At 40.7% G+C, this 27,145-nt stretch overlaps 2 protein-coding genes across 2 annotated transcripts; one reads left to right on the top strand and one right to left on the bottom strand.

Moving 5' to 3' along the window:
* Window positions 1-594: 594 nt before the first annotated feature.
* inpp4aa (inositol polyphosphate-4-phosphatase type I Aa) lies at window positions 595-26,658 on the bottom strand. Its single transcript, XM_085250211.1, has 24 exons — window positions 26,534-26,658; window positions 15,942-16,200; window positions 15,802-15,846; window positions 14,103-14,221; window positions 13,902-14,018; window positions 13,653-13,732; window positions 13,428-13,545; window positions 13,013-13,103; window positions 12,744-12,891; window positions 8,660-8,790; window positions 8,270-8,374; window positions 8,055-8,163; window positions 7,948-7,965; window positions 7,659-7,830; window positions 6,421-6,699; window positions 6,182-6,329; window positions 5,877-5,909; window positions 5,029-5,201; window positions 4,788-4,911; window positions 4,124-4,391; window positions 3,617-3,714; window positions 3,410-3,522; window positions 3,165-3,319; window positions 595-3,075 (listed from the first exon to the last, which is right to left on the bottom strand). The coding sequence occupies exons 2-24, from the start codon at window positions 16,039-16,041 to the stop codon at window positions 2,943-2,945; spliced, it is 2,877 nt and encodes a 958-aa protein (XP_085106337.1). The 5' UTR covers window positions 16,042-16,200; window positions 26,534-26,658; the 3' UTR covers window positions 595-2,942.
* LOC146556592 (phospholipase A and acyltransferase 2-like) lies at window positions 19,426-23,308 on the top strand. The gene is made up of 4 exons (XM_085250294.1): window positions 19,426-19,546; window positions 20,615-20,735; window positions 20,820-21,118; window positions 22,587-23,308. The coding sequence occupies exons 1-4, from the start codon at window positions 19,529-19,531 to the stop codon at window positions 22,668-22,670; spliced, it is 522 nt and encodes a 173-aa protein (XP_085106420.1). The 5' UTR covers window positions 19,426-19,528; the 3' UTR covers window positions 22,671-23,308.
* Window positions 26,659-27,145: the final 487 nt, after the last annotated feature.

The raw sequence follows: 27,145 nt of genomic DNA, 5'->3' as shown, positions 1-27,145 counted from the left end.
GATTATACATCTCAGCAGTGAGCTACCAGAACTCTGTAATTTTGTATTTATTCATGCTGGCAGATTTCTTACATTTACTGCAGCAGCAGTTATCATCATTTGACTTCATCAGAGTCTTGAGAATTGAATTTCTCCCTTTCTATCTCATCCAGTTGCTTTTCTTTGCCCCATTTTTCCTGTATATTAAATATGCCTTCCCTCTGACCCTTGTCCCACCTCCAATGCTTTTACATTCATTTTACTTAGTGCCAGCTCCACTGTTCCCTGTTTAAGTGCCTGTTTTACCCCAGTGTCCCAAATTAGCTCAGTCACCTTGTCCTTTGTTTTTGACTAGGTGAAACTAGGTTGCTTCATACAGTAAATTTGGCTGGCTGTTTGAAGTAAACTGATGTAGGCTGGTTAAAGCAAAAGACCTCTTTTTCTTCATATGAGTTTTCTATCAATTTTTAATGGATTTTAATGAATGTCTTTTGACTGTGGGAGGACCAAGAAAGAACTCACCCAGGCACAGGAGCAGGCAACAGTGCTAACCACTGCACCAACATGTCACCGTACCATAAATTAACCATAATGCATAATTCACAGACACACCACTTTGCCATTGACAAGCCTTTATTCATTATCCAGCTTCAGTTCATACCTTTGTGGTGTGCAGGTCGCTGGTACCTGTTCATCCTGTTTGCACATACAACTGGTCAGATCAAAGTCATAACTTACTCGATAACAATGGATGAAACTAGAACAGCATTTGGCAGCACCAGCCATGTGAACATAAATAACATGGTCAAAATAAAACCCCTTTCTCTGCAAGTATTGCACATTATAGAATTTAAGCAAACAGCTAATAAACAGAAAACAAAAGAGGTGTTCGTTATCACAATAATGCAATATGCATTATTTCACTTGAGTCTAAAAACCTTTATCAACTTCTCATTGATAGTCAAAACTGCATATATCCCATACATCACTGCAGAGGTGTACAGCTGCAATAACATATGCAGGCATGCAGGCAAAACGAATAAGATTTCTGATTCTAATCAAGAACTTCTGCATAATTTTTCAGAGAACTGAGAAAAACCAAGACACACATTGCTTTAATCAATAAAAACCTTTTCAAGTTTGAAGGGCTCTCAAACCACCATAGCGCTGCATATGATCCTGCAGAAATGTTTCCTTAGACATGTTAGAGTTGTGGAATAAAGTGATGGACCACTCTGAAGCCCACCATTTGTCCACAAGTTCTCCTTTAATGCTTCCAGTGTAGCATCAGAAGAACATCAGAAGTTAGGTAAGACATCATTTCAATAAAAATGCCAGAGTCGTGTCAGATATACCGTACTCGTCAAAGAACTGTGCTTGTATTGGAGTGATGTGGTGCAGAATATTCACGTGTTTGTAGAAAGACAAAGAGATGGCTGCTTAAGGAAAATAAACAAAATAAGCTCTTTGATTTTAACAACTCCTGCAGATTCTGCTGAGCAGCTTATCTCCAGAGAAACATCTCTAACAAGTGACTACGCTTGCTCTGATGAACTTTATTGACCTGTATGTTGCCTAGAGTGGATTTAAAGTTAACAGCAGGAGATAGGTCATTAGCATCCCGTGACATCTTGCTAGCTTCTCTTGTCTTTTAAACTTGTCTTTATATGTTGATCAAAAAGAACAAACCTTAATATCTGTTCCCATATTATTCCCTGTCATTTGCCAAAATAAGTAGGACAGAGGACAAAAATCTATGAGATGGAAATTGTTTTACGTAGTGGATTTATATTGTACCTCAGTGCTTTAGGCTTGGCTTGACGTGAACCACACATGCTGTGTTTGTGGTGAGGCACAGATCAATATGCACATAAATTTAATGCCCCTTTCAGACATGCACTCCTTACAGTCTGGCAACATCTGAACCTTAGGCTTCCTGCCTAAGAAATAGCCAAGACAGAATCCAGAAATCAGCAGACTTCAGTTGTTTTAGGCTTTGGTTCACAACAGTGACTTCAGAAAAGAAGATATCTCCTTTCAGCTGACAACCTAAAACACCACAGCAGCATCTCCACACTGGTACACAAGCTCTGCCATGCAAATCAATTTATAATTTTTTATGAGTTTTTTTCTGGATTTTTGGTTCATATTCTGTCTCTCTCCATTGAGCAAGGGATCAAATGATTATTACCCCCACAGTATGTCTGAGGCTCTGTTAGTGTGGTGGTTTACACATGTGTGCTTGCCAAGCAAAATGTTTCAGATTCACATCCAGCTGGTGATACAAACTCCTCTTTGGAATTGAGTCAGGAAAGAAAACAGATCATACATCCAGAGCTACCTGCTGTGGTGAACCCTTTGGGATAAGGGACCAACCGAAAGAAGTGATTTATGTGATGAACATGAAAAGTAAAATGACTTTTGCGTCAATGACACACTAGGTAAAGCCAGTGGGAATCCAATGTCTGAAAAGGGCTCAATGCGTTTTATGTTTTGTAGATAATCAGCAGTCTCACTTCTTAACTGATGGTGTGATAGCGTCAACAAAAGCTGCTCTGCTGAGTACAAATACATCTGTGTGCCACATCTTTTTTCTTCTAAAACTAAAGGCTTTTGCACGTCTCCTTAAAATAAATCCAGAGAGACTGTACGCTTCCCGATGCTACAACTGGTACAGCAGCAAACACTGTCTGCACACTGGCTACGAAGTAACACAGAACGCCGACTGTGGCTGTGAAGTATGTGTGAAAAGTGTTTGAATCTAATACTACTGAGAGGAGAGGGGAGTCTGCTAGAAAATGATCTACAGTGAGCACTGGCACTTGGACATTTATTATCTTAACAATGACTAAGCACAGAACAAAGGGCTGCTGTTCCAGTTTGTGTTGGTGCTTTTGTTTGTGTGGCGCCATCTTCTTCATCCCCTTACAGTCTTTTGGTTTCTGCCAAATAGCAGAGTCCACTTAGGTTTCGACCTTCCCATATGTCCCCTCTGGAGGGCGGTATTGTTTGGGAAAGGCCTTAAGCTGGAGGGCGTTAAAGGCATATTTACGACATCCCACATTCTTCATGGTGTTCTCTCTCCTGCAGCCCTCGCTGTGAGACAGAAGTCATACTTTTTTTTTTCTTTTCCCTTTTTTGGCAAATTACTATTTTTCCAGTGTGTTTTAGGTGTAGATACTGACCTGCGCATACAGTCCAAGGCCTGATAGAAGACCTGTGGGGCCAGGGCGTGCTCCTGCTGCAGGATCTGACACTGTTCCAGGGTCACAGACATGGCTGTGCGGTCCTTAGCGCTCTTACAGCTGGTAAAACGCACTCCGTTCAAGCGGCGACACACCTTTGGGGATTCGGAGGAAGAGATTAGAAGAAGGAGACAGAGCTTTTACGCTTCAGGGGCTAGAATTAGAGGCAGTGATGATGAGTCTACCTCAGCTGCTTGCCACAGGATCTCCACGTTCTTGTTCTTCTTGGTGTTCACGTTCTGGCTCAGCAGTTTGAGCAGCTCGGGCACGCTGGTGGTACTACGAGAGCGAGGGAGACCTGAGGAGATGACAGAGGACGAGTGGTGAGCAAAGAACAAAAAAAAGGGGGGAAAATACACTTTTCTCACTAATAAATTATGTCTTTCACTCACAGTCTTCTGGAAGGACCTCTTTAAACTGGTCGTAGTACGAGCTGAGGCGAGTCATGCTTTCCATGTTGATGACATCTTGCAGCGATGTGTCTCCGAACCTGCACACACGCATGATTTAAGAGTTAAAAGTTTTCATTAATATAACACATAGCCTGCTGCTGTCTGGCTTTTCTGTACTGAAGGAGGTTCACTTCCAGCACAGCCATTCAAAGTTTAATGCAACATCAATAAAAACGAGCGCACATATGTATCAACCCAGTTTTTAAAAGTTAGTAACTTAAAATCTCGTCTTTACAGTCATTTTTTAAGAAAAATCTAAATTTGTTGTCTAGCAAGAGAGAACATTTATGCAGTGACCATGCAGTGAACAAGCCTCATTCAGCCAGAGGTTTAAAAATATGCTTTAAAGCCGAATGTGCTGCTCACTGGCCTTTTTGCGACTGACCTATCAAGCTTGGCATGGGTATCTCTTTCTACCTTTCCTGCCCTCTAGTCTCAGTGACTCACTTCTCAGCCAGAGTCTGCTGTTCGTTAATGCCAACGTTGAACAGGACGGGCTGAACTCGCAGCAGCATCCCGTTTTGGATCTCTCGTGGCAGCATGTCAAACATCGCCCCGGGCATCGGGACCCTGACGTTAAAGCCGCTCCTGTTCCCCGTAATTACCGGCAGCATGTCGGGGCTGAAACCAGAAGTTGCCTGGGTAACTTTAAAGGTGACATTTCTCAGGTCCATCACTCCGACGCTCATGTCCTCCAACATGGCCAGCTCCTCGCCTTCATTTATGTGGCAAAGGAAGAACAAAATCAGGGCATGGACAGGGAGTCAATTCTGATTGACTTTTAATATTAAAAGACATTAAAAACCACAAAACTTAGTTTGCTAAAGGAAGCTTTGTAACCAGTTTTATATTAGTTTTTCAGCAGCTTTTGAATTTTTGTACCTTTAAACAGATCCTAAGTCAACTACTACCTTTAAAAAAATTATACTATAGAAATTATAGTTTTTTCATTCTTATTATTATTTGAAATGCAATGCTTTAAAAATAATTTTACTAAAAATAATACTAATATTTTCTGTGTAATTTCATGGAGATCATTAGTGGAAGATGCACACAGTCTTTTGTGATTTTACATATTTCTATATACACAAACATGCACAAACAAAGTTACCATAAGTGCTGAGCAGGCCCTCATACTGCACCAGCAGGCCGATGGTGTGCAGCTGCCTGAGGAAGCCTGAGTCACAGAGGCAGTTCCTCAGCTTCAAAATGAAGCCGCAGATCAGAGCGGTGAGCTGTAAACGGCACACATCACATCATCACAATCGTTGAGTAAGGACAAACGTCCAAGCCTACACGTGCACGGGTTTCATGCACTGTACATGTAACAGTCATAGCAGTTAGCGGCAGACCGTCTGGCAGAAGACGACGTCGCGGCGGTACTGCAGGGTGAGGCTCATGGCGATGGTGGGGGCGCTGTCCTGCATTAGCAGAAACACCATGGCTTTCTTGGCTTTGTCGCTCATCAGAGACACGCAATCTGTCAGCGTGGTGAGGAGAGGATACAGGGCGTCGCTCCACTCACCTGCAGGGATTTGAGAGGACATTTCTATCAGAAATCCTGAAATAGCCTGAACAAATGGCTGAAGTAATAGCTATACACACAACCCCACAGTGTCTGCAAATTTAAAATGATTTGTGCAGTTTTCATTAAACATCTTTCTTTTTTATGGTTTATTTAAAAATAGCAATAATTTGGAGGACGAACAAAAGAATTACAGAGAAAAATTTTTTTTTTTGCCTGCATCAGTCAAACATCAGTGTAAAAGTGAGAGATCTCTCCTGATTCTATCAGATGTTGCTGCTTTTTGCAGAAACTATCACATCGCTGCTATCCTGGCTCTCTCCACAGTCTCACTATAGGCTTTTATCATTTAATTTAATACTGATCACTCTCAAAGCAGGTCTAGATCTGGGCCCAGGCTATGTAGCAGAAACATTTTATTTAACCAGTTAGCAGCCTCAGGTCCTGCAGCCCTCCTGGCTGTTCCAAAGTTGAGACTGAGAATGTTGAAGACACCGTGTTTTTGCCTCCTCTTTTAAAGATCTGCTTACATGTGACATTACATGTGATGTCTTTTTCCTTCTAATTACAGTTGTGTGTGTTTTTTAATCTACTCTGCCTCTTTTTAATCATCGGTTCTTGCACTGTGATACTTTTTCATGTACCTACTGTTCGTAAAGGAAACAGTGCTCCTACCTGGGGATGACTTTTCAACCTCTGGGCTGCTTTCTGCAAATGAGAGAACATAAAAATGTTTGGATACAGACAGATTTCCACTTGGACTTGTATCTTAAAGATTTATTTCAGCTGTTAAACAATAGAGATGATTAACATGACTGAGACAGCATGCCAGGGTCTGCTTCAGGATAGTTGAGAGGGATGATAATGATGATGACGTCTGGAGACTCCTGAAAGTTTATACCTGTACCTTTGTTCGTATTAGACGTCTGAGCTCACTCAGTACGTGGATTCATGCAAAAATCTTGTCTACGTGCGTTTACCTTTCTTAGCGTTACCCGGCTCGTCACTGGCGAGCAGGAAGACGTCCTCAGAGCTGCTGTCACTCTGGAGTTTGTCCCGCTGCAGCAGCCTGTCCACTCTCTGGATCACACACTCCAAGCTTTTATCCACGTTTAGCCAAATCTTCTCCTGCACAAATAACCATCAATCAAATCAAACATATATACATGCATATAAAAAACATTATTAACCAAAAGTGGCAGATGGACTCCTCTCTTACCCACTCCTCTTCATGCAAATCTGCCTGCATGGAAGCGCGCTTGTTTTTAGTCCCTTCACTGCCCTCCAGAGGAGCTGTGTGGCGAGAGGGTGAGGTGGTAGCACGAGAGGGCGAGGTGGGGTGACGAGAGGGGGAGCGGGACGGAGAGCGAGAGGAGGGCGAGAGGGAGGAGGATGGCGACGGGGTGCTTTGCTGAGAGAACTCTGGGCGGGCTGCTGCCAGAGCCACGATGGCTGTGGACAGCAGCTTGGAGTCGCACACGGTCACGAGCTGACGAGTCTACAGGAGCAGCGGTGCAGGACAGACGGAGACGGATAAGTTATACTGAGAAATGTTACACTACAGACATTACATGAAAGCACGTTAACACATTAACATTTATTAACTGGCTCTTAAAGGTAATAAAATGAAACTGAATTAATTTTTCATCCTGGTCAGTCTGTGTTTGTGTGAGTCAGAGGTTGCCTGGCAGTCACAGTGCTGTCAGCATTGTCGTGATATATAGTGCTAGTGCACTGGCTGTAATCTGCAACATCATTCATTTATTATTTTTTCATTTCTCTGTGGTTTCAGTGCCCTCTCCTGTGTGTCTCTTCCAGTCACTTCCTGTTTTATTTTGAAGGTTTTTTCTTTACGTCACCTTTTATGTTTTTACTCTGTGCTTTTCTCTGCTTGGTGTGGATTTAATCTGTGTGAGTTCCCTCAGTCCTTGTTAGTTTGTCAGGTTTTTAGAATCCTTTCCTGTATTTTCTTTTAATTCTAATGAATCTTTAACTCTAATGACCTTTTTATCTTGATGTTGCAATTTTTATTAACTGGTCTTCAAAAATAGTTCTCCAGGCTTTCTGAAAGTCTTTCAAAGTATTTCTTTGGAGACTTTCAGTCCAGTCCTTGTACCTGACTGTTGACAGATGAATGTGTTTTTGGTTGTTAAGCTCATTAACACTGACCTATTAATCATTCAAGCACAAAAAAGGAACATAAATCAAGGGATGAACCGGTGTTGTGTTTACATATAACATAAAACTGAAGAGCTGATTCTAATTCGCAAATTTAGGCACTAATCACAAAACACATAATTTCTTTCCATTACTTTTGTTAAATTTTTCAATATGCCAAATATAACACTGTTTGACAGGCATAAAATAGCACTTTTGAAAATCTTATATGATTATATGGTGGCTTAAGACTTTTGCACAGTACTGTACATATTAAGTATCCCTGCAGTTCAGTCTTACCTTCTCTGTTAGGATGGCCAGAGTTCTCTCCAAAGCATTGGCTGAGCGCTCCTTGGCAGCTCGGGACAGACGTTCAGTGTAGTAACACACTTGTGTCTTAAGAGTGTTAATCTGACCAATCAGCTCCTTTGCTTTTACAACATCCTGAGGCTGGTATGCCATTGCTTTAGAGCTGGAGCCAGGTGTGCATTGATGCGTGTGCAAGAAAGAAAAAGAGGTTACTTGAGAAACAAGTGTGGTTTGGTTTTATCCACTTTTAAAGCTTGTAATAGGATTTAGAGAACCTTACCCCTCCTCTCCATGGGTTCTGATTGAATTTAAAAAAAAAAAAGGTTTGTTATAAACTTCAAATGAAAAACAACCACCAAATCCTCACGCAAGCTTCAAACAACTCACTGTTTCCTGGCTTCTTCGAGCTTGTGCAGCAGCTTTCGGAGACCGCAGCCTTTAAAGCCTTGATGATGTGCTGCAGGCGCACCAATAGTTACTACGTCGTACGTCCGGTCTGATTAAAGGTTAGAAAATAAAATTAAGAAGGGAGGAAATCCATGAAAAACGTGAATATTAAGTTACAGAAAGCATGCATTAAACATTTGTGGACAAATTCGTACCGTAACCAGACTCTCCCTGTACTCTCATCCTCTGGATATGTAGGTTAGTGGGGATGAACTCCAACTTCCTCTCAGCTTTCAAGGTGCTAGACTTAAATGACGGACCTGTGGGGCAGCAGAAATGAGAAAAAGCAGTTGTTTGTGATTCTGTGTAAGGAAGATGGAGAAAATAATGATTAAAACCCGCTAACAGCTGTACATGATGTCAGAAAGGCTATATTTTCAATGTTGTAACATTTATCTTATTAGGGGAGTTAATGCTGTTTACTTCCTGACATCAGGAAACATCCCCAATTGTAAAACAATACATTTTGGTCACATTGTGCAAGACTAATTTTGACATTTAAAATCAGTGTGATGGCCCTTTACAATGTATATTATGGAACTAACCCTTATATTCATGCAGGTCACTTATGGTCTCCTGGTAGGTGAGGATGATGGTCTGGTACTGAGTAATGATCTGCCTCCTGAGGTTCTCCCAGCATGGAGACAGCTCACCCAGTTCTTCCAGCTCGCACACCCTGCACATGCAGTAACAATCAGTGCATCTAGCTGACGCACGGAGCAGCTCACAGAGTGCGTTTTGTGCTGCTCATTCAGTTATAAACTGAACGAGCAAATGAACATAACAGTAAAGCAGTTACAGACATTAAAGTCAACCATTAAGGGAAAGCCTGCGGATATCTCTTCAAACCATTTTCTCTAACCTTTGCCATTTTTGGGGTTCGGAGTACTAAGCAGCGTTTTACCCTCAAGCAGTTATTATTTAATCGAAACAATCTGTGAAAAGTACACGCTTGGTTAGATTCCTCATAAGTGTCATTTCTTGACAGGGAAAAAGGTTGTAAAAAAAAAAAAAAAAGTAAGATGCATCTAGAAGAGCTTCACAAATCTAACAAAAACACAATAAGAATGCAAAGTTAAAGGAGCAAATAACACCACAAATAAATAAATTACAGTAATTAGTAATTTACATGGACTAATTTATATGGGATGACCTGTGTCACCTTTATTGGCTCAAACACAAGTACCCCGGATCCTACAGTATCAGAGAGAAAACCCCCAACAATCAAATCCCCTTTTAACAGGAAGAAACCTCCAACAAAACCAGGGTCAGGGAGTAGAAGCCATCTGCTGTCACGTCACCAGTTGGGGTTGAGGGGAAAGAAACAAAGAGAGAATACAGCAGTGGCATATTAACATATGGGGAGTATTGCAGCAGTCTGAGGATACAGCAGTATAACTAAGGGATGACCTTGTGAGGAGAAGGACTTTAAATTCAGTCGTCGGTTTAGAAGGAGCCAACGAAGAGAAGCAAATATAGGAGAAATACGATCTCTCATCCCTGTCAGTACTCTTGCTGCATCACTCTGAGAAAGGATGTTTCTAATTTTAGCAGCATTGCATAGGTGAAAGAAAGCAGCCCTGCATATTTGTGCAATGTGTGCAATGAAGGGCAAATCCTGATATATAAAAATAACTTCAGGATTTCTTACAGTGTTACTGAAGGTCAGGGTAATGTCATCCAGAGTAAGTATCTAGTTAAACGCCATCTTTCTGACTCTTTAGGGTCGAGTACAATCACGTCATTCTTGTCTGAATTTAGCAGAAGAAAATCACAGGATGCATTTATGTCTTTAAGACATGCCTGTAGTTAAATAAGTGATTTGCATCGACTGGCTACTGCATTATCTGCATATCATAGATGATACTTACATATTACTGTGTATCATCTGCAAAATGTGTGCAATGTTTTCTAATAACACTGCCCAAGGGAAACCTGTATCAGATGAAAAGAAAACTACTTGTTTACATGCACAAACTGGAATCTATCAGATTTTCCCCCCCCAAGTGTCTGTATTAAATAGCTTTGTTTCATGTCTTAATATTTATGACCTAAACAAACTGTGATCTTAAAAGACTGCTTTGACTTCAGCATCAAATTACTGCATTTTTAGAGAAGGGGGATAAAAAGAGATGTATTCATATAAATTCATCAAGCTGAAGCCAAATCACTACTTACAGCCTTCAGACGTGAATGCAAAATTTATTTTGTGTGGATGATTACATTTTATATGTGCAGACGATTGTGTCCGCTACATAGCTTTAGGTACTGCTGGCTACATAATATGACCATTAAAAAAAATAAATTACATTAACTTACTTGTACAAGTTTAAGTTTTTCTTACACAGAGCAAACAAACTGGGTTGCTACGACAACTACAGCACTTTGATCCCCTCAATCAAACAGGACATAATAATATTTTGATGTAAAATTGTGAAGAATTCCATCAATTACAGTCTGAAGTCCAAACCAGAATCAAACCATTTGAACAATTACAGAAATAAGACTGAAGAAAATAACCAGGAGAAACACTGAAGCAGTACTCTGACTTCAGCAGGTCTACACTGTCTGTGTTTAGCCAATATGGAGAAAAGCGACAATGCAACAGGCGAAGTAACAGTTTATTGCATCATCTCAGGCCTGAATGCCTTTTTATTTACCTACAGTTTGTATGACACAACCTTGTGACTATTATACAGATGCTTGCTAATATTTGTTCTCAGTGTTGAGTGACTGTATTTACTGAAACAGCTAAAACGGTTCAGTTGTGTGAGTTAAGACCTATGTTTTTGAGTGTTTACAGCATTAGGATGGGTCAGTATTTTTACCTGTCAGATGTATACTTTGTGTTTTTCAGTCACTTGAAACAAATGAGCCTGATTTTTCTGCCCAGCAACACGCACATGCTCCCAACAGCATGCTGCACAGCCTGCAACAAGCCCTTCTAGACTCAAAGAAGGAAAACCAGGAGGTGGCTGCAGAAAATGCTGCTTTGAGGCAGCAGCTCACCAGAAAAGAGATCAGCTGGGAGAAAGAAAGAAAGAAGCTGCTTAAGTTGCTAGGAGGCATTAACAAAGAAATAGCCTCTAAGACTGAGGATATTGGGAGACAAACTAAACCAATCAAGAATCTTCTCAGTCCATGAACAAAATGATTCATTGCAAACAAAGACACTGAAACCAATAAACTGGCTTAAAATCATTCACTGATCAATGCGTGGGTACCAGAGATGGGCCGTAACTGTAATCTGATTACTTTTTTAAAGTAACGAGTAAAGTAAGGGATTACTATTGCAAAAACGGTAATTAGATTACCGTTACTTTCCCGTAGGAACGCTGCGTTACTGCGTTACTAAAACCATGATTTTTTTTGCAAGAATGTCTCATGACAGTGACGTAAGCGAGTGCGCCGTTAGTGACAACAGCTGTGTGCAGATCAACAATGGATCACATATCGAGTGCGGGAGAGAGTATGAGCGTGCAGCGTTTAAAGCGTGGAAGTACTGACCTTACTTTGAGTTTGATTCCATAAAAAGTGACAAAAACATTAGCGTCCATCGTGCGTGGGAAGAAAACTTCTTTTTACAGCGAAAAACCCCCTAAACTTCCAAGCAAGCACCGAGTGCGCAACGACGTAATGGGAAATTCACAGAGAAATTCGTGGATTCTTCAACTGACCGCAGCACACCTGCACCAGGGTAAACCTCCGCCTACCGTAGTCCTGCTTTACAGGTGAAAATAGCGCAACAGGACCGCTAGTCTTTGACTTTATTTATTTTCTGCTGTGTTTTACTTGCATCTATTTGAAAGACTGAGTGTAAACACAAAAAATATTTTATTTTATGTGCTGGAATGTGTAGAAAATAGGTTTAAATGTTAAACTAATTTATTCAAGTCAGAGAATGTTGCATATAATTAAATTTTTGCTTGATGCATAAAGTTAAAAGATTAAAACTGATAAAACAAGTTTAAAAAAAGAGACTTTTCCATTTGATTACATTTTGTATGATGGATTATGTAGAAAAAGTAGAATTGGGCTGAAAGATCTATCGCTTTATCACCTCTTCAGGTTGTAAATCGTGTTTTTAAAAAGTAACTAAGTAACTAAGTAATTAATTACTTTTGAAAATAAGTAATCAGTAAAGTAACGGGATTACTTTTTTGGGGAAGTAATCAGTAATTAGTTACTGATTACTTCTTTCAAGTAACTTGACCAACACTGGTAGGTACACAGATAGATGGATGGCAAAACATCTGCTTACTAGGCATCACCTAAGCTAATTTGAATCTCTGCTCCTACATGTGTTTGTGAAGTTGTGGAGTATTTAAAATGTAAAAGCTAACTGTACAAACAAGAAGCATGTGCCAACCAAACATGCTAGTTTCACCTGATAGCTTAGCGATCCAGCCTCCTATCCAAATGTGATCACTTACAGCTTCAAAATGCCAAGAAGGTAAAAACTAAACCAGAGGCTTCAAAATCCACAAACCAACTGGCGACAATACGGAACCACGTCCATCTTTTATATACAGTCTATGGTAGCACGCAGAGAACGCTTTCTTAAAAGGTTCGCATTTATTAGACGTTGACATCACTTCAAAAAGCATCAACACATCTTTCACATTATACCTGACAGCATCCTCCTCCAGCAGCAGTTTGACATACTGTCGAGGAATATGCAGGGAGAGGACGCTCTCTGCCATCTGCTCCAGGATCCGCAGGTGGTTACCATCCGTAGTGGGGAAACGGTACGTCCGTGACATGACGCCGCCAAACACTAAAACAAGGAAAAATATAAATGAGCACTGCCATTGTTACTGCCAGCAAACTACATGTTACTGGTTGTGAAACTTTCCCATAACTCGGAGTAGCAACAGCTCACATAAGAGTTCACTCACCAGCCTTCAGCAGCGGATCTTTACACAAAGAGGACGACTTGGATTTGATGCCCATGGATTCAGTTAGGCTTTCATCCACAGGCAGAACCATCTGATGCACACATAAACAACAATGTTTGCATAAAGAAGGATGTGCTGCTGACCTTTACATTACCAAAAAAGTCAGAAAAAGCAGGAAGTTCAATAAAATTGTTTTATATTGTTTTAATCAATTCAAGCACATTCACAAGCCCGTGGCTGTTATTCCTGGTATGTTTCATGTACTTTGACATCAGGAAAAAATTAAAAGTAAAACAGGAAATTGTCTCAATGTATCAATTAACAAAAAATAATACATTTTCATACTTTAATTTCAAATATTGCCACAAACTATAAAACAAAGTCTCATTCGAAAGTCATTTTTGTGAATTCCTACCCTTCCATTAACAGTATCCCCCCTCTGTAATCTTGCGACAGGAGCTCTCTGCTCACGTTTCTCCTCTATCTGCCAGGCAATGACAGTGATGTTGCCCACGCGCTCGTTCTCTGCTGACCTGACAAATCAAGCGATAACCAAGTGAGTGCAACGTCCCCAAAAACCCAAATGCGACCTGCAGTTCGTAACACAGAAAAGTCACATTGTGCTCTGCGTGCCTCTTACCTGAGAGTCAGGTGCAGTCTGTGGTGCTTGTCCTGCAGCAGCTCCTTCACGGAGAACATGGCAGAGCCGAGCATGTACATCTGTCACATAAAAACACACAAACCGAAAGGATTTAGAGGGTTCTACCCAGATGAGCATCAACTACGAAGGATTTGTTAAAGAAGAGCATTATTTACTTTTGCAATGGAAAATCTAAAGACAGTTTATTGACTTTGTAAGAAATTGTCTTGGCGGGGGTGGGGGGGTTACCGTGCCCTGTGAGCGGTCCTTTACGTCGTAGACTGAAAGCTTGACCTGCGTCTGCTGAGTGATCAGAGAGTCCTGAAAGAAAGCTATACTGCTCAGGAAGATGGGGTTACTGGTGCCCTGAAGACAGAGAGACGAGGGGAAAAGGCTGTGTAAGCATCCAACGGCAGGCAGGAAGTGACAGTGAGGTAGAAGGTAGCATACCTCTATGATTTCAGTCTGAGCGTGTTTAGTCCAGAAGGCCTGGGGCGGAGTGGTGCAGCTGACGGCCACAAAGCTGGTCGGCTTACGGTCCAGTGCAGGAGTCACCAGCTCACTGCAGGCTGCAGGGACATTTAAACACAGGCGATTACAAACTGGGGGATTTAACAGTGGGATGGTCTGTAATCTGTAGCAATGGGAGGATTTAAATATAGTATGTTGGAGTAGTTAGTACTTGACAAGCAGCAGCTGTTGAGTAATTCTTTAGTGGATAAAAAATAAATAGGAGCCAGTAATTATGGGGACACATCATGTTTATGAGTTTTTCTTAAACTGACTGAGAATGAAAAAACAAAAACACAGCATCGCAGTCAAATCATCATGTTTTAAAGTAGAATATTTAAACATTTTTAGCCAGTTAATGGTAGTGAGGCAAAATATTTTTTTAAAACTGCTGAACTATTATCCCCTTAGTTTCTGTTTCTGGCCTCATTTCTCTCTCTGTCTTATTTTTTGCTCTCTTACTGCTTATTAGGGAACTTTCTGGCTCTTCAGATGCGAAACGCTCTTAAATGTTCACTAACTAGCTGACTATCAGCGTTCACTGAAAACAGTGAGCTGAAAACTCACTGCAAAAAAACAAAGATAGTATTTTGGATATAGAGTTCTTATTCAAGATGTTCTCTTCCTTGTTGTTTATCATTTTTCACCTTGACTTTCATGTGTATTAAATCTTTGGTTCATAGTTTCAGTTTAATACTGCTCCTCAGTATTTTCCTGTACCATTCTGTGTCAACTCCACTATTTTAAGTTCATTCATGTGTCTATGTTTCACTTCCTGTTTTATTTTGATACTTGTCTCTAGTGTCCCGTGTTTAACTTTATTTCATTTAACTTCCTCGTCTATCTCATTGTCTATGATGATGTTCACCTGTATCTTGTTATCTTAACTCTGGGTTTCAGCTTCCTCACCATCTTGCAGACTTTGTAATTCTGGCCTCTCAAATCATCCTAAATAAAGGTTTGTTTTTTGTCTATGTCTGCCTCACTGCATCTAGCAATTTATGCTGAGCAGTGGGACAATCTAAAAAAAATGCTTAAATGCTGCACAGAGTTGAGGATAAGCAGCACCTTACTCCAAAGTTTTAATGACAGATTAGTGTAGCTTTGTAGGATGATGCATCCCTATGTCAAAGGAATCATTTTGAAACACCCAAACAGTGCATTCGAGAAGAGTTAACCAGCTGTGGACTTCAGATAGCTGCAGACATATGATGCATAAATGAGTTTTTGGTTTTGGAGTGTTGGCAGCACTGTGACTTGTTAATATGCTTTAGAGGATTAAGGAACATCAACAGAGACAAAATCCAGAGACAGCAGTGGAAGATGATATGTGGTTTAAGAGTTAAAAAAAAGTTTCAATATTTCCTTATTGTGGGGATTTTTATTGTGCTGTGACTAATTAAATTAACTGCCAAATGAAGTGCTTATGGGTGTCTCCAAGATGGCTGCTGAGTGGTGAGTCTTGCTTCTACAGGGACTCTGATATCAAGCATTAGCTGCATAAATGCTCGTGCATTTGTGGATCGATCAAAATAAAATAATTTGAACACTACCATATTAATTCTAGTAGAACATAATAAACAGTCTGGTGCATCAGTAAGGTGCAGCAACAATATCTACAAACACATCCTGAACATACCCACGCTGAACTCCAGCACGGGCTCATCTGGGTCCTGACTGCTGCCTGTGGGGAAGAGAGCGAAACAGAGATGAGCAGAAGCTCTTTACAGTTTTGTTATCAATGAAGTAAGGTTACCATGGTAGCAGTTACTTGGTTACCTGAGAGAGCCAACCCCATCATCTCAGCAGAGAGATCAAACGTATTAGCCCGGTAGACCGACCATGGCCGATGGCGGGGGCTGCGCTCCTTCCCAGACATGGTGGTTTCAGGTCAGGGCTGAGGATTTTGTTTTTGAGTAAAAAAGGCCTGAAGAGCAGAACAATGTCGAGCAGGAACAGAGTCAAAACTCTTGCGTAAGCCTTCTTATGACGTGTGTGCGTGTGGATCTGAGCAGTCACACTTTTGTCACTGCGGAACCTGACAGAAAGAAAGAAAACGAGGCAAATCAGACAGAACTGGACATCTTCAGCTCTTTGATACTGACATCAAACTCATCATCACTACAGCAGCTGAGCTCCGAAAAATAGCAATGTGCTCGCAGTTAGTCACATAAAGGAAGCCACTTTGCAGCACACATGCTCAAAATCCGGTTACATTCCTCTTTTTTTTCACAGGGTTAAAGGATGAATAACTAATAATAGCTCGATGATGTTTCCACAGATGCTTCATTCTGAGGCGAACGGCGCTGTAGGTTTTGCAACTCTGTGTCATTGCTCTAAATATTTTTATCCCCATGTTAACGTGCTAATATAGGCGGCGAGAACATTTTCTGAGAGAAAAAGTGAGACTTCACACAGCTGTAGAAAAAAAACAGCACTGCAGCACACTGAATTGACGTCCTGATGCTATTCGTGCTTTCCTGGTTTTAGACAAACCTAATAACCAACACAGGAACAGGGAGTCAGGTAAAGAAAATCAGAAATGCTCACATAGAAAACAGACGTAACAGAAAAACTCATAATCTCCACAACCTCTCAAACCACGTTCACAAAACTGGCTTGTAGATGTGATGCACTTGTCTAAATCAAGTGATAGGTCTGTACACTGATAATTGCACTATACAATCAGGTTTTAATAGCAACAATGCTGTTTACTTCACTCTAATAGCATTTTATTCATAGTTTAACTGCAAATACAACAATCACCATTTCACTGGGGCTGACAATACAAAAGAAACAGCACGTAGGGTTTGTTGATTTCCTGCTGACGCTGCACCTGCCAAAATTATTCACTACAGCAGGAAACTAAAGCTGTGCCAAGTGTGCCAGCAGAGGAGATCTGGCTCCAGTGCAACATTAACAATCTCCCCCTGACTTCATCTTCTTCCAACTAACAGAAAGAGACAAAAGATTAAACCACTGCTGATCTAGATCTGTTGGAGACGTGGATCTACATTCACGGGTTATTTTTTATTATCAGTTAATCTGGAAATTATTTTCTTAAATGATTAGTAATAAGTTTATTGTTTGGGTTAACTGTTTTCTTTAACTTTCAGTCTGAAAAACAATTTTTATTCAGGCTAAATGCTTAAAGAAATCAGTGAAACCACAAAAATAATAACATATGGTTAAAAAAATAGAGCATTGTCAGTATTTTAAGTTAAGTTTTTTAAGCCATCCCTCATTTCTTTATAGTTTATTCACAAGGATCCAGATTTTATTTTAATATTCAACTTTGCAATTGTTCACCAGGCTTTGAGGAAGCCTTTCAAATTATTTCTTTGGACCTTTTTTCATTCGTTTTCAGTCCGGTCTTTGTACCTGATAATATTTAGAGGAAGATTTCTTTGTTTGTTAAGCAATGTTAAGTCATGTCCTTAAGAAACAGGAAAAAATCCAGCAAAGAATGACACAGGGCCTGAGAGATGCATCTGCCTTCAGTTGATCCATGTGCTGCTCACTGGTAGCAGGAGGAGGGACAGTGAGCGTCCACCGCTACCTGTAAAACACGGTGGAAGCTCTGTCGTGGTTTAGGATCACTTCAAAGGATCTTGTCAAAAGGGATGGATTCAGAAAAATACTGTCTGATTTTGATCAACGCTGCACATATTTCAGTAAATCACAGCACCTCCTCTTCCTAGAAAAATATTTTAGAAAAGAGGGCTGACACAGTTCTCCATAGTGAGTACACGTCTCTTCTGGTGTGCAAGTAATTAAAGCTGTTTCTATATCTATTTTTGTCCTGTGAGCTGACACACTGTCGCAATATTGTTTTCTGCAGTAAGCGCTCTCCTTTCAGCAAAGACAGAGGAGAAGAGATTTGAAAGCAAAAAGCCTCGGTAAGGAATACTGTATGCCAGAAATGCATGAAGCAAACGTGTAATGTTAAAAGAAATGAAAAGGATTCAGCAAGTGGTCTGATGAGCTGCTTCAAATTCCTGTGAGATGTCAGACTCCGTTAACCTCTCTGGTATATGTTTGCTTACACAACTATACAACCTGCCTTTGCTCAGCGCGATCACTGCCTCCTCATACACAGAGACGAGGGTCGTATCAACGCGTTCATCTGTCTCTGTGTGTTGCTGTTTATTTGATGCTACACTGATGAGGGGAGAACATCTGTGTGTGAGTGTTTCTGTCCATTCATGTGTGAAGACCTCTGCAAAGGAAGTCTATTTTTACACATGAATCCTCTCTGACGTCACACGACACGTGCAAATGAAAACGCGGCGTCCCGGCGACACACACGCACAGCGCTAGAACTCACCTCACACACATACAGTTTAGTCAGCGTGATTCTCCGTGGTAGTTTAATTCCTGTCTTCACACCTTCATGTGAGATCTAAACAAATGACAATTACAGCATGGATGCTCTGCCTCATTAGGCTGTGTAGGAGTCATTGACAGTGGGGTTGGCATTTAGCACGCTGTAATCGCCACTGCCTGGGGCATTGTGGGAAGCTCTCTAGGAAACCAATAGAGGATCTAATGCAAAGCCACAGGGAGCGAAGGATCATCTTCATTTCATCTGTCTGACGGTCATCAGATACACTCAGTTCACATATGTGGGGCTGGAACTAGTGCTGAAACAACCACTTTCCAATCCAATTAAAAGACTTAATCATCATTAGAAGTGATGAATGATAATCACTTACTAAATATTTACGTTTTTACTTTTTCAGCTGCTGTTTTGGCAAAAGATGCTATTTGATGCTGTGAATTTTCCCCATTTTCCCCCACAAATTTCTGCTATATCACACAGAAGGTTCCATTTTCTGAACTTCAGGGTTATATTTTTAAAATGTTTATAAATCCAACCAGCAGTCTAAACCTTCATGTCTGTCACATCTGTCACAGCTCATAGTATAGCTATAGTAGAAAAGTGGGAAGTAGAATAAGTAAGTAAATTGTAAATTGCAAGTAAAGTTTACTAGCAATTTACAATCCATACACACAAAATGAAGTGGGAATTTGGTGGTAAGCTTCACTAAGACTTCCTTTGGATCCTGTTATATTATTTAATTAAACCATTATTTAAGTAGCTTTTCACTCCTTTTCACTCGGTTTGAACTTCAGCAGGTCGCCTCGAGCTAGATCAGCTCATTTATGAAAAGCCACTTGATGTAATGCAGCTGAACCTGTTCACTGACTTGACGGGGAGTGGAACTGGGAGGAGACTTGACAGAAATTGCTTTGTTTTTTACTTTATTGTTAGTTAATTGTTGAATGTAGTAGCGCAGCAAACACACCAGACTGGGAGAGCTGCAGGAGTTCTCATTTTAAACCTAAATAACTGCGAGTCAGCCATGAATTATCAACAGCAGGTAAGTTTCTATCTATCTATACTGACTGGACACTTTTACCTTCAGAGCTGCTTTGATTCTTTAATTCCTCCTGCCATTCAACAAGGTGCTGGGAACATTTCTCAGAGATTTTGGTCCATGTTGACACGATAGCGTCACACAGTTCCCCATCCATGAGGTGTCCCCGAATCCCAAAGATGCTTTTTTGACTGAAATCTCGTAACATTTAGTTCAGAGGACTCAATATCATGTTCATGAAACTAGTTTAAGATGATTTGAGCTTCCAGATTTATTTTCAGTAGTTGGGTACACATGCTGGTTGTGGTGTTTAAACGGTGCTTAGCTGGTGCTTAGGTCCAAAGTGTGCCAGAAAAGATCCACCACACCATTACACCACTAGAAGCCTGAACTGTTGGTTTATGGAGGATGGATCCATGCTTCCATGCTGTTTATGCCAAATTGTGACCCTAATACCCGGATGTTGGAGGAAAAGTTGAAACTCACTGAATCAGGCAACGTTTTGCCCATCTTCTCTTTCTCAGTTTTAGTGAGTCTCTGTGAACTTTAGCCTCAGTTTCTTGTTCTTAGCTGACAGGATTGTTACTCAGTGCGGTCTTCTGCTGCTATAGCCCATCTGCTTTAAGGTTTTATGTGTTGTGCCTTTAGAGGTGCTCTTCTGCATACCTCTGCTGGTATTTGAGTTGCTGTTGCCTTTCTATCAGTTCAAAGTATTTTGACCGCTACTTTGAAACAGGGAACCACCGCTCACACTCTCTGTAAACACTAAAGACAGCTGTATGGAAAAATCCCAGAAAATCCGCATTTTCTGAAAAACTCAAACCAGCCTGTCTGGCAAATAATACAAATACAGTATAATAGTTCTGCAACATTAAATGTATTCAGATGCTGACTGAAACTGGGTAAGTTTTACCTCTGACAAGCAGATTGCCTGTACTAAAAAAACAAATGTGTCAGCCACTTTCTGTAATGTAGCTGAACCTGTTATCTGGGTACACGGGGAGTGGTAGTGGGTGGAGATGTGTCACTACTTGCTTCTTTTATTCTAATTATTAACTGTTATTAACACAGATTGATAACATTGTATCCACTGCAAAATTTGGAGACTTGATTGAGTTTTCCTACCCACTCGGATATTCGCACTGGGCCATCTATGATGACGATGGACATGTAATCCATTTTGCGGTTGCAGGTGAGTAAAACATGTGTGTTCATTGCATTCATTAAACAGGCAAATTATTACACTAACATTTCTTGTTTCCTTTTTTTTTCCAAGATGAGAAGCAACTAATGACAACTGTTCGTACTTATCTGCAAAAAATCATGCCAGTATGTGGGGACCTTCTCCTTGGAGAAACCAAGATTCGCAGAGTCCCTGTTGGTGAGGTCAATGTCCCACATGGAGCCCATGCGTTGGTCAGTAACAATCGCCATGCCTTCACACCTTCAGCACCTGAGGATATGAGGCTACGCCGTGACGCCCTTCTCAATCAATCCCTTCCATATAACCTTTTTACTCTAAACTGCGAGCACTTTGCCACTTTCATACGCTACGGGAAAGCTGTCTGCAACCAGGTAATGCCGTCACTCGAAAAAACTTCTGATTATCATTTAAGATGTGGTAATACACTGGCCTTCATGTGCTTGAAATCATGCATGATAATGTTGGGACATGCTCCTAATGAGAATATGAACGGTTTCCTGGGGGATCTCCTCCTAAATCTGGACCAGAGCATCACAGAGGACAATCTGAGGTGCAACCTGACTGTGTTGGATGGACTGAAGCATATTGTCCCACAGGTGCTCTACTGGATTTAGGTTAGGTGAGCATGGGGGCCAATCAATGGTACCAAAACCTCCTTCCAGGAACTAGCTGCATTCTCTAGCCACATGAACCCAGACACTGTTTGCAGCAGGAGGAACCCAGCACCCACTGCACCAGCAGAGGGTCTTACAGTGGATCCAACGACTCTATCCCGATACCTAATAGCAGTCATGTGCCGTTGCCCAGCCTTTAGAGGTCTGCGTCGCTCCAAGAATATACCTCCCCAGACCACCGCTAACCCACCACTAAACCGTTCATGCTGAACGATGTTACAGGCAGTATAATGTTCTCCACAGCTTCTCCAGACCCTTCTCTCATCTGTTAAAAGCACAGCACACAAGTGGTGGATCTGCCAGTATTATATGGAAAGTACCAATGTGGCTCCACAGTGCTGAGCAGTGAGCACAGGGTACACTAGTGAATGTCAGGCACTCAGATCACCCTCATGAAGTCTGATTGTGATTGTTTAGTCAGAGGCATTCACACTGTGTCCTGTTGGACATCACTTTGTAGCTTTGGCAGTTCTCATTCTGTTCCTCCTTCTACAAAGGAGCAAACAACAGACCTGCTGATAGGTTAACGACTTTCTGCAGCCCTGTCTAGCTCTCCTAGAGTAACTGCCTGTCTTATAGAATCTCTTCCATGTTCTTGAGATTGTGCTGGGAAACATACTGATGTGGACTACCTATGCAACCTCTGTAGGGTCCAGATAGCACTTCATGCTATGAGTAACGACACTGACCCCAGCCAAATGCAAAAACCAGTGAAAAACCAGTCAGAAATAAGGAGGAGGGGAAAAATTCCAGTAGTATACCTGTAAAACCATTCCTGTTTTGGATGTTGTCTCATTGTTGCATCTTTAATGCACCTGTTGTCAATTTCATTAACACCAAACCAGCTGAAACTGATTAACAACGCTGTCTGATACTTAAATAACCTGATCAGTATCCCAGATGTTAACAGACTTCATGCAGTACTCTGATTAAAAAGTCTTCCTTTAAGTTGTTTGAGCAGCGTACAACATGAGAGAACATCAACAGCTTTGTCATCTGGACTGATTTATGAACTGCACTTCATATATCAGTCGGTACTGGAAATTTTACAAAACCAAATATGTTTTATATTAACAGGAAAATGGTCAGATTATTATTAGCAGTAGTAGAAGTATTGTGAGTATGAGTGCTAATCGTATTAATAACACGGTTATTCTTTCTTTAGATCCCTGCAAAACCCAAGAATGAAGAGTGCACAGGAGCAACTACAGTTTTCAAAGACATTGTCAACTCAAAGCAAACTGATTAGAAACTAGAGATGGACCAATCCGATATTACGTATCGGTATCGGTCCGATACTGACCTAAATTACTGGATCGGATATCGGAGAAAAATAAAAAATTTAATCCGATCCATTAAATATCACGAAAGCACCTCACAAAACCCGAGAGAAGTAAAGCAAGTGTGTAAGTCCATCTCTGAGTGTTTGTAAAGCATTCCTGCATTAAGCTTAACAAACGATATATGGAGCGACTGCCTCTTCTTGCTGCTACTTCAATCATGAAACTGCTTAACGATCAGCTGATCGGCTTTTCTGTCGCGAGTCCGTGTCTCTAGTTTGCTTTTGGCCCACTTTGCACCAGAAAGAGGAAACCAGCGGCTGAACAACAGCAGTACGTTTAAGCTTGATAAGCTGTTGTTAGAATGTATTTAATATTACTTTCTACTCGAGGATCTTTTTCTACGTAGCTGACGGCTGGTAACTGTGCAGGGGCGGATCTAGCAAAGTTTAGCCAGGGGGGCCGATAGGGCATTAACAGGGAAAAGGGGGCACAAAGACATACTTTTCTTTCTTATTCTCATTTAAAATGTCTAGCTTTTAATAAATAATTATCTGACACCCAAAGTTTTAATTTGATGCAAAATAAATAGAAGTCCATTACTGTATATAGTAACTATTAAGTCTAATATATATACCCTAGTAAGCTATAGTACTTTTTCCTTTGGGAAGGTACCATCTGTGCAGTCTGCAATTTTGTTGAAGAAAGATGTTGAATCTATTTAATATTTCTTGAAAAATAATTGATTTCTGTGCATTTTTTTTCCACACTGCATCAAATTAAGGTTGGTTACGTCGATTAAGCATCATGAGGTGGAGCGTGAGGGGTGGTTCCCTATTTTTTATTTATTTATTTTTGTTGTTGCTGGGAGTTGGAACCCTATTAGTTAGGCTGCTTAATATTTATGCTAAGTACTCTTTAAAATACCAGAATAGGGAGGATGGTGTAGGTTTAAGTTTATTAGATTGATCAGTATTGCTGAACTATGAAATATTTTTTTTTGCATACAGGTATAACAGAATAGCTTTAGTGTAGTTGTTGTTTTAAACTTGAGTATGAACTTATACAAAATGCAGCAAGATATTTAAAAAAAACAGTTTTGTTGATTAAAAAACACTATATCGGATTCATATCGGTATCGGCAGATATCCAAATTTATGATATCGGTATTGGTATCGGACATAAAAAAGTGGTATCGTGCCATCTCTATTAGAAACCTTTTCATTTCTACATATATGAACTTGTGCGGTGCCTCGGTTTGGTCTTTCTGAGTCACATCACCGTAAATATCCAACATGTTCTCTTTGTCTGGCCCTTTATGGAGCTTAGCCTGATTATTTTTTTATGAAGCCACTTATGGGATTGGCAGTATGTACTGCAAGGTTTAAACTTACTTGTTTTTTGCCCTTATTTATTCATTTGCAAATGCTTAGTTGAAACCGATAAATATTTTTTCTCAGCAAAATATCTTTAATAATTCCTCCAGAGAAAAAAACAATCTTGGGATTCATAATTTGGCCGAGCAAAAGCCCTGAAGCTATAAGGTTCACCACGACAAACCACACGCTGGCAAGCTGAAAGCACGTGATGATTATAACGCCAAAAGATAACGTGTGATAAAAAAAAATGTAGATACTGATGTTCTACTGATGTTCTCATATAATATCAGATATATTTTTCTGTTCAGTCACAAAACATGAACAAATTCACCTAACATTTGTTATTTGTATTTATTTACTTGTTTACTCGTTTACGCTCTGAGGCTGCTTCCAACAGAGAAGCTGCAGGGAGCCCTCTGGTGGATGAACTATGCAACATCAACACTCAGTGTGGTGAAGGGTGTTTCTCCCATCTTTTCTTAACTTTGAAAAAAAAAGAAGGTTCCTTTAACAGCTGTTATAAATACTGATACCAATAAACATATATTGGATTAATGACCCAAGAACACCAATGGGTTGTTTCTGGTCTCAGGGATGACCACAGTGTATAAGTAGCTGATTTCCTCTCTTTGACATAATTTTATGCTGACGTTAAAAGTGTGTGCAGCTTACCTCGCTGTATAGCTGCTGTCAGTAAAGGTGGTTTTATGCATATTTTATCTGAAAGCAAACTACCTGAAACAGTGTATTAAGCAAAAGTCCACTCCAAGATCTCAAACATCCACCAAAGCTGATGACAACAACAATCTTGCAATGTTAATTTGGTTTTACTGGAGTTCAGCTGAAGAAGATGATAATGGTCAAAATGAATGCAAGTTTCTGTCCTGCACCAGAGGGATGAAGTCAGACAGCACGTCAGCTAATTCTTCATCGTCATCCTAAACTGAGCAAGAGGATAAATCCAGCTGCTGTCCTGAAGGTGACATCTGACCCCAATCACACACTAAACAGACCCTGTTTCTGTTTTCTAGCTGAACAGTGTGGCAACAAACATGGTGAACATGCTGCAGGGAAGCAGGTGAAATGGTGTGTAGTAAGAGTGCGGAGATTCGGGAGCTCCTGAGTCCACTGGGATGCTTTGGAGACAAATGTGTCCCAGTTTGTTGGTCTGGCGGCTCACCCCCTGCAGGTGCTGTCAGCACCGGCTGCACTGCAGCGCTTCCACAGCTTCTCCTCCTTCTCCTCATCCCTTTGTGATCAATCCTGTGTTTTTCTTTTGTTTTTGTTTTCTTTTTGTTATTTAAGCCAACTTCCTTTCCCTTGTCCCTCTGTAACCTCAATGTTCTTCTTCATTTCCATTTATTGATTCAGATTCAGTCCAGAGCTGGCCTGTGCCTCGCTGCTCTCCCTTGAATCTGGTCTACAATCAGCTTACCTGGCATATGGAAATGTCTGTCACAGCCACATGCACATGGATGCACCAATAATCATGGAAGCTGAGCCGTAAAATGCTCTCTGATCAAACTGATTGAAGAAGACGAGAATATATGAAGAGAACATTTAGAAAGCGGGAAAAAGAAGTCTTCTTCAGAGAACTGAGAATTATAAAGGAAGCTCAACTGAGATGAACTGCTTTAGGTTATGTTTCAACCAAATGGATTCTCGGGAGAATAAGTCATGGATTTCCCTCAACACACTAGGCAGAACGTGGCAAATCTGATTTGTTCAATCAAAAATACTCCTCTGAAACACACATGAGCACAGGACAGAAAGGGCAGACAGAAGTGAATCCCCAAAGAACCCAGTGCCTGCTCTGTTATGAAAAGAGTGGCTCAGAAGATCAAATTTAATCCTTTCCCTGCCCCTTGGGAACATCAGGGAGGACTCTGGCTTCATAAAGCAGTAAATATGACACTGGATGCAACCAGTGCATTATAAAAAAAAAGCCCCCAACATATAACCTCATAATATCAGATACACACTCTTTCAGGCTTCAGCAGAAAGCTGGGTGTTATTCAGCAGGCAGTCTGCGTGGAAATAAACAACAGGCCGAAGCTTCCCACTACAAATCTATTTATGGAAGGTTTAGCCAATGACAGGCCCATTGACACCATACTTAAAGCGTGGATATATGCTCATTCACCGACACTACCAAATAATAACAAACATTGCGTCATTATGTCTGCTGATGCTCACTGAGGGAGGCAGCAGCACGGCGCTGCGGGTTGTGACCCACAGCTCGTTTAGCACTGTTTTAAATTAAAAACAAATCAGCTGCACACATTTTATTTTATTCATTTGTTTTTTGCTACGACTGTAAAACACGTATTATTGTGATCCCGCTGCGAGGCGGTGCTCTCGCTTTGAGACAGCTTTCATATCCGGGAGCAAAAACCCTCGAGAAACCGTGAAATAATAATACGAGGAATTAGAAACAAACACAAATGTCTAACCTTCAAGAGAAAAGCGATGGTTTCTTGTCATGCTGATGAGCATCCTGCGCGCATCGACGATGTCTGCAGTCGAGACTCGCCCTGACTCCCTCTGACACATCAGAGACGTAATACCTACATAGATGGTAATGCCTCCTCCGTCCACTGGGGGGAGATGTCGGCCAGGATTTATTCTCTCCAGGCTTCGTTAAAAGACATTCAAAGCTCTCTTTTAAACGTTGGCTGCCTTTTCCCTTTTTGTTGTGCGTTCTGTCAGAGTTTCTCTGTGTTTTTCTATCCAGGGACAGTTTTACTCCATTGGCAGTGATCTTGAGATCACTGTCATCCTGAGAAATGAAGCTGCTGCCAGTCAGGACATCCATGAACTGCATCTCACAGCTGTACACAAAACAATCCCAAATAATGTTTTTGATGATTAACTAACAAAAATTTTTTCGTTTTCGTTAAACAATCTTTAAACTATCCCTCTAAATTAAATTCAGTGAGTCCTTCGGTGTCATTCAAATCAGTTTCCTCTGCAGGATATATATATATATATATATATATATATATATATATATATATATATATATATATATATATATATATATATATATGGTGGCACCATTCATT

This window comes from Mchenga conophoros, linkage group LG16 (genome assembly GCF_057382185.1).
Source record: "Mchenga conophoros isolate Kocher_MC1m ecotype Shallow Benthic linkage group LG16, M_conophoros_male_GT1.1, whole genome shotgun sequence".
Lineage (NCBI taxonomy): Eukaryota > Metazoa > Chordata > Actinopteri > Cichliformes > Cichlidae > Mchenga > Mchenga conophoros.
This window is presented reverse-complemented; position numbering and strand designations above follow the sequence as displayed.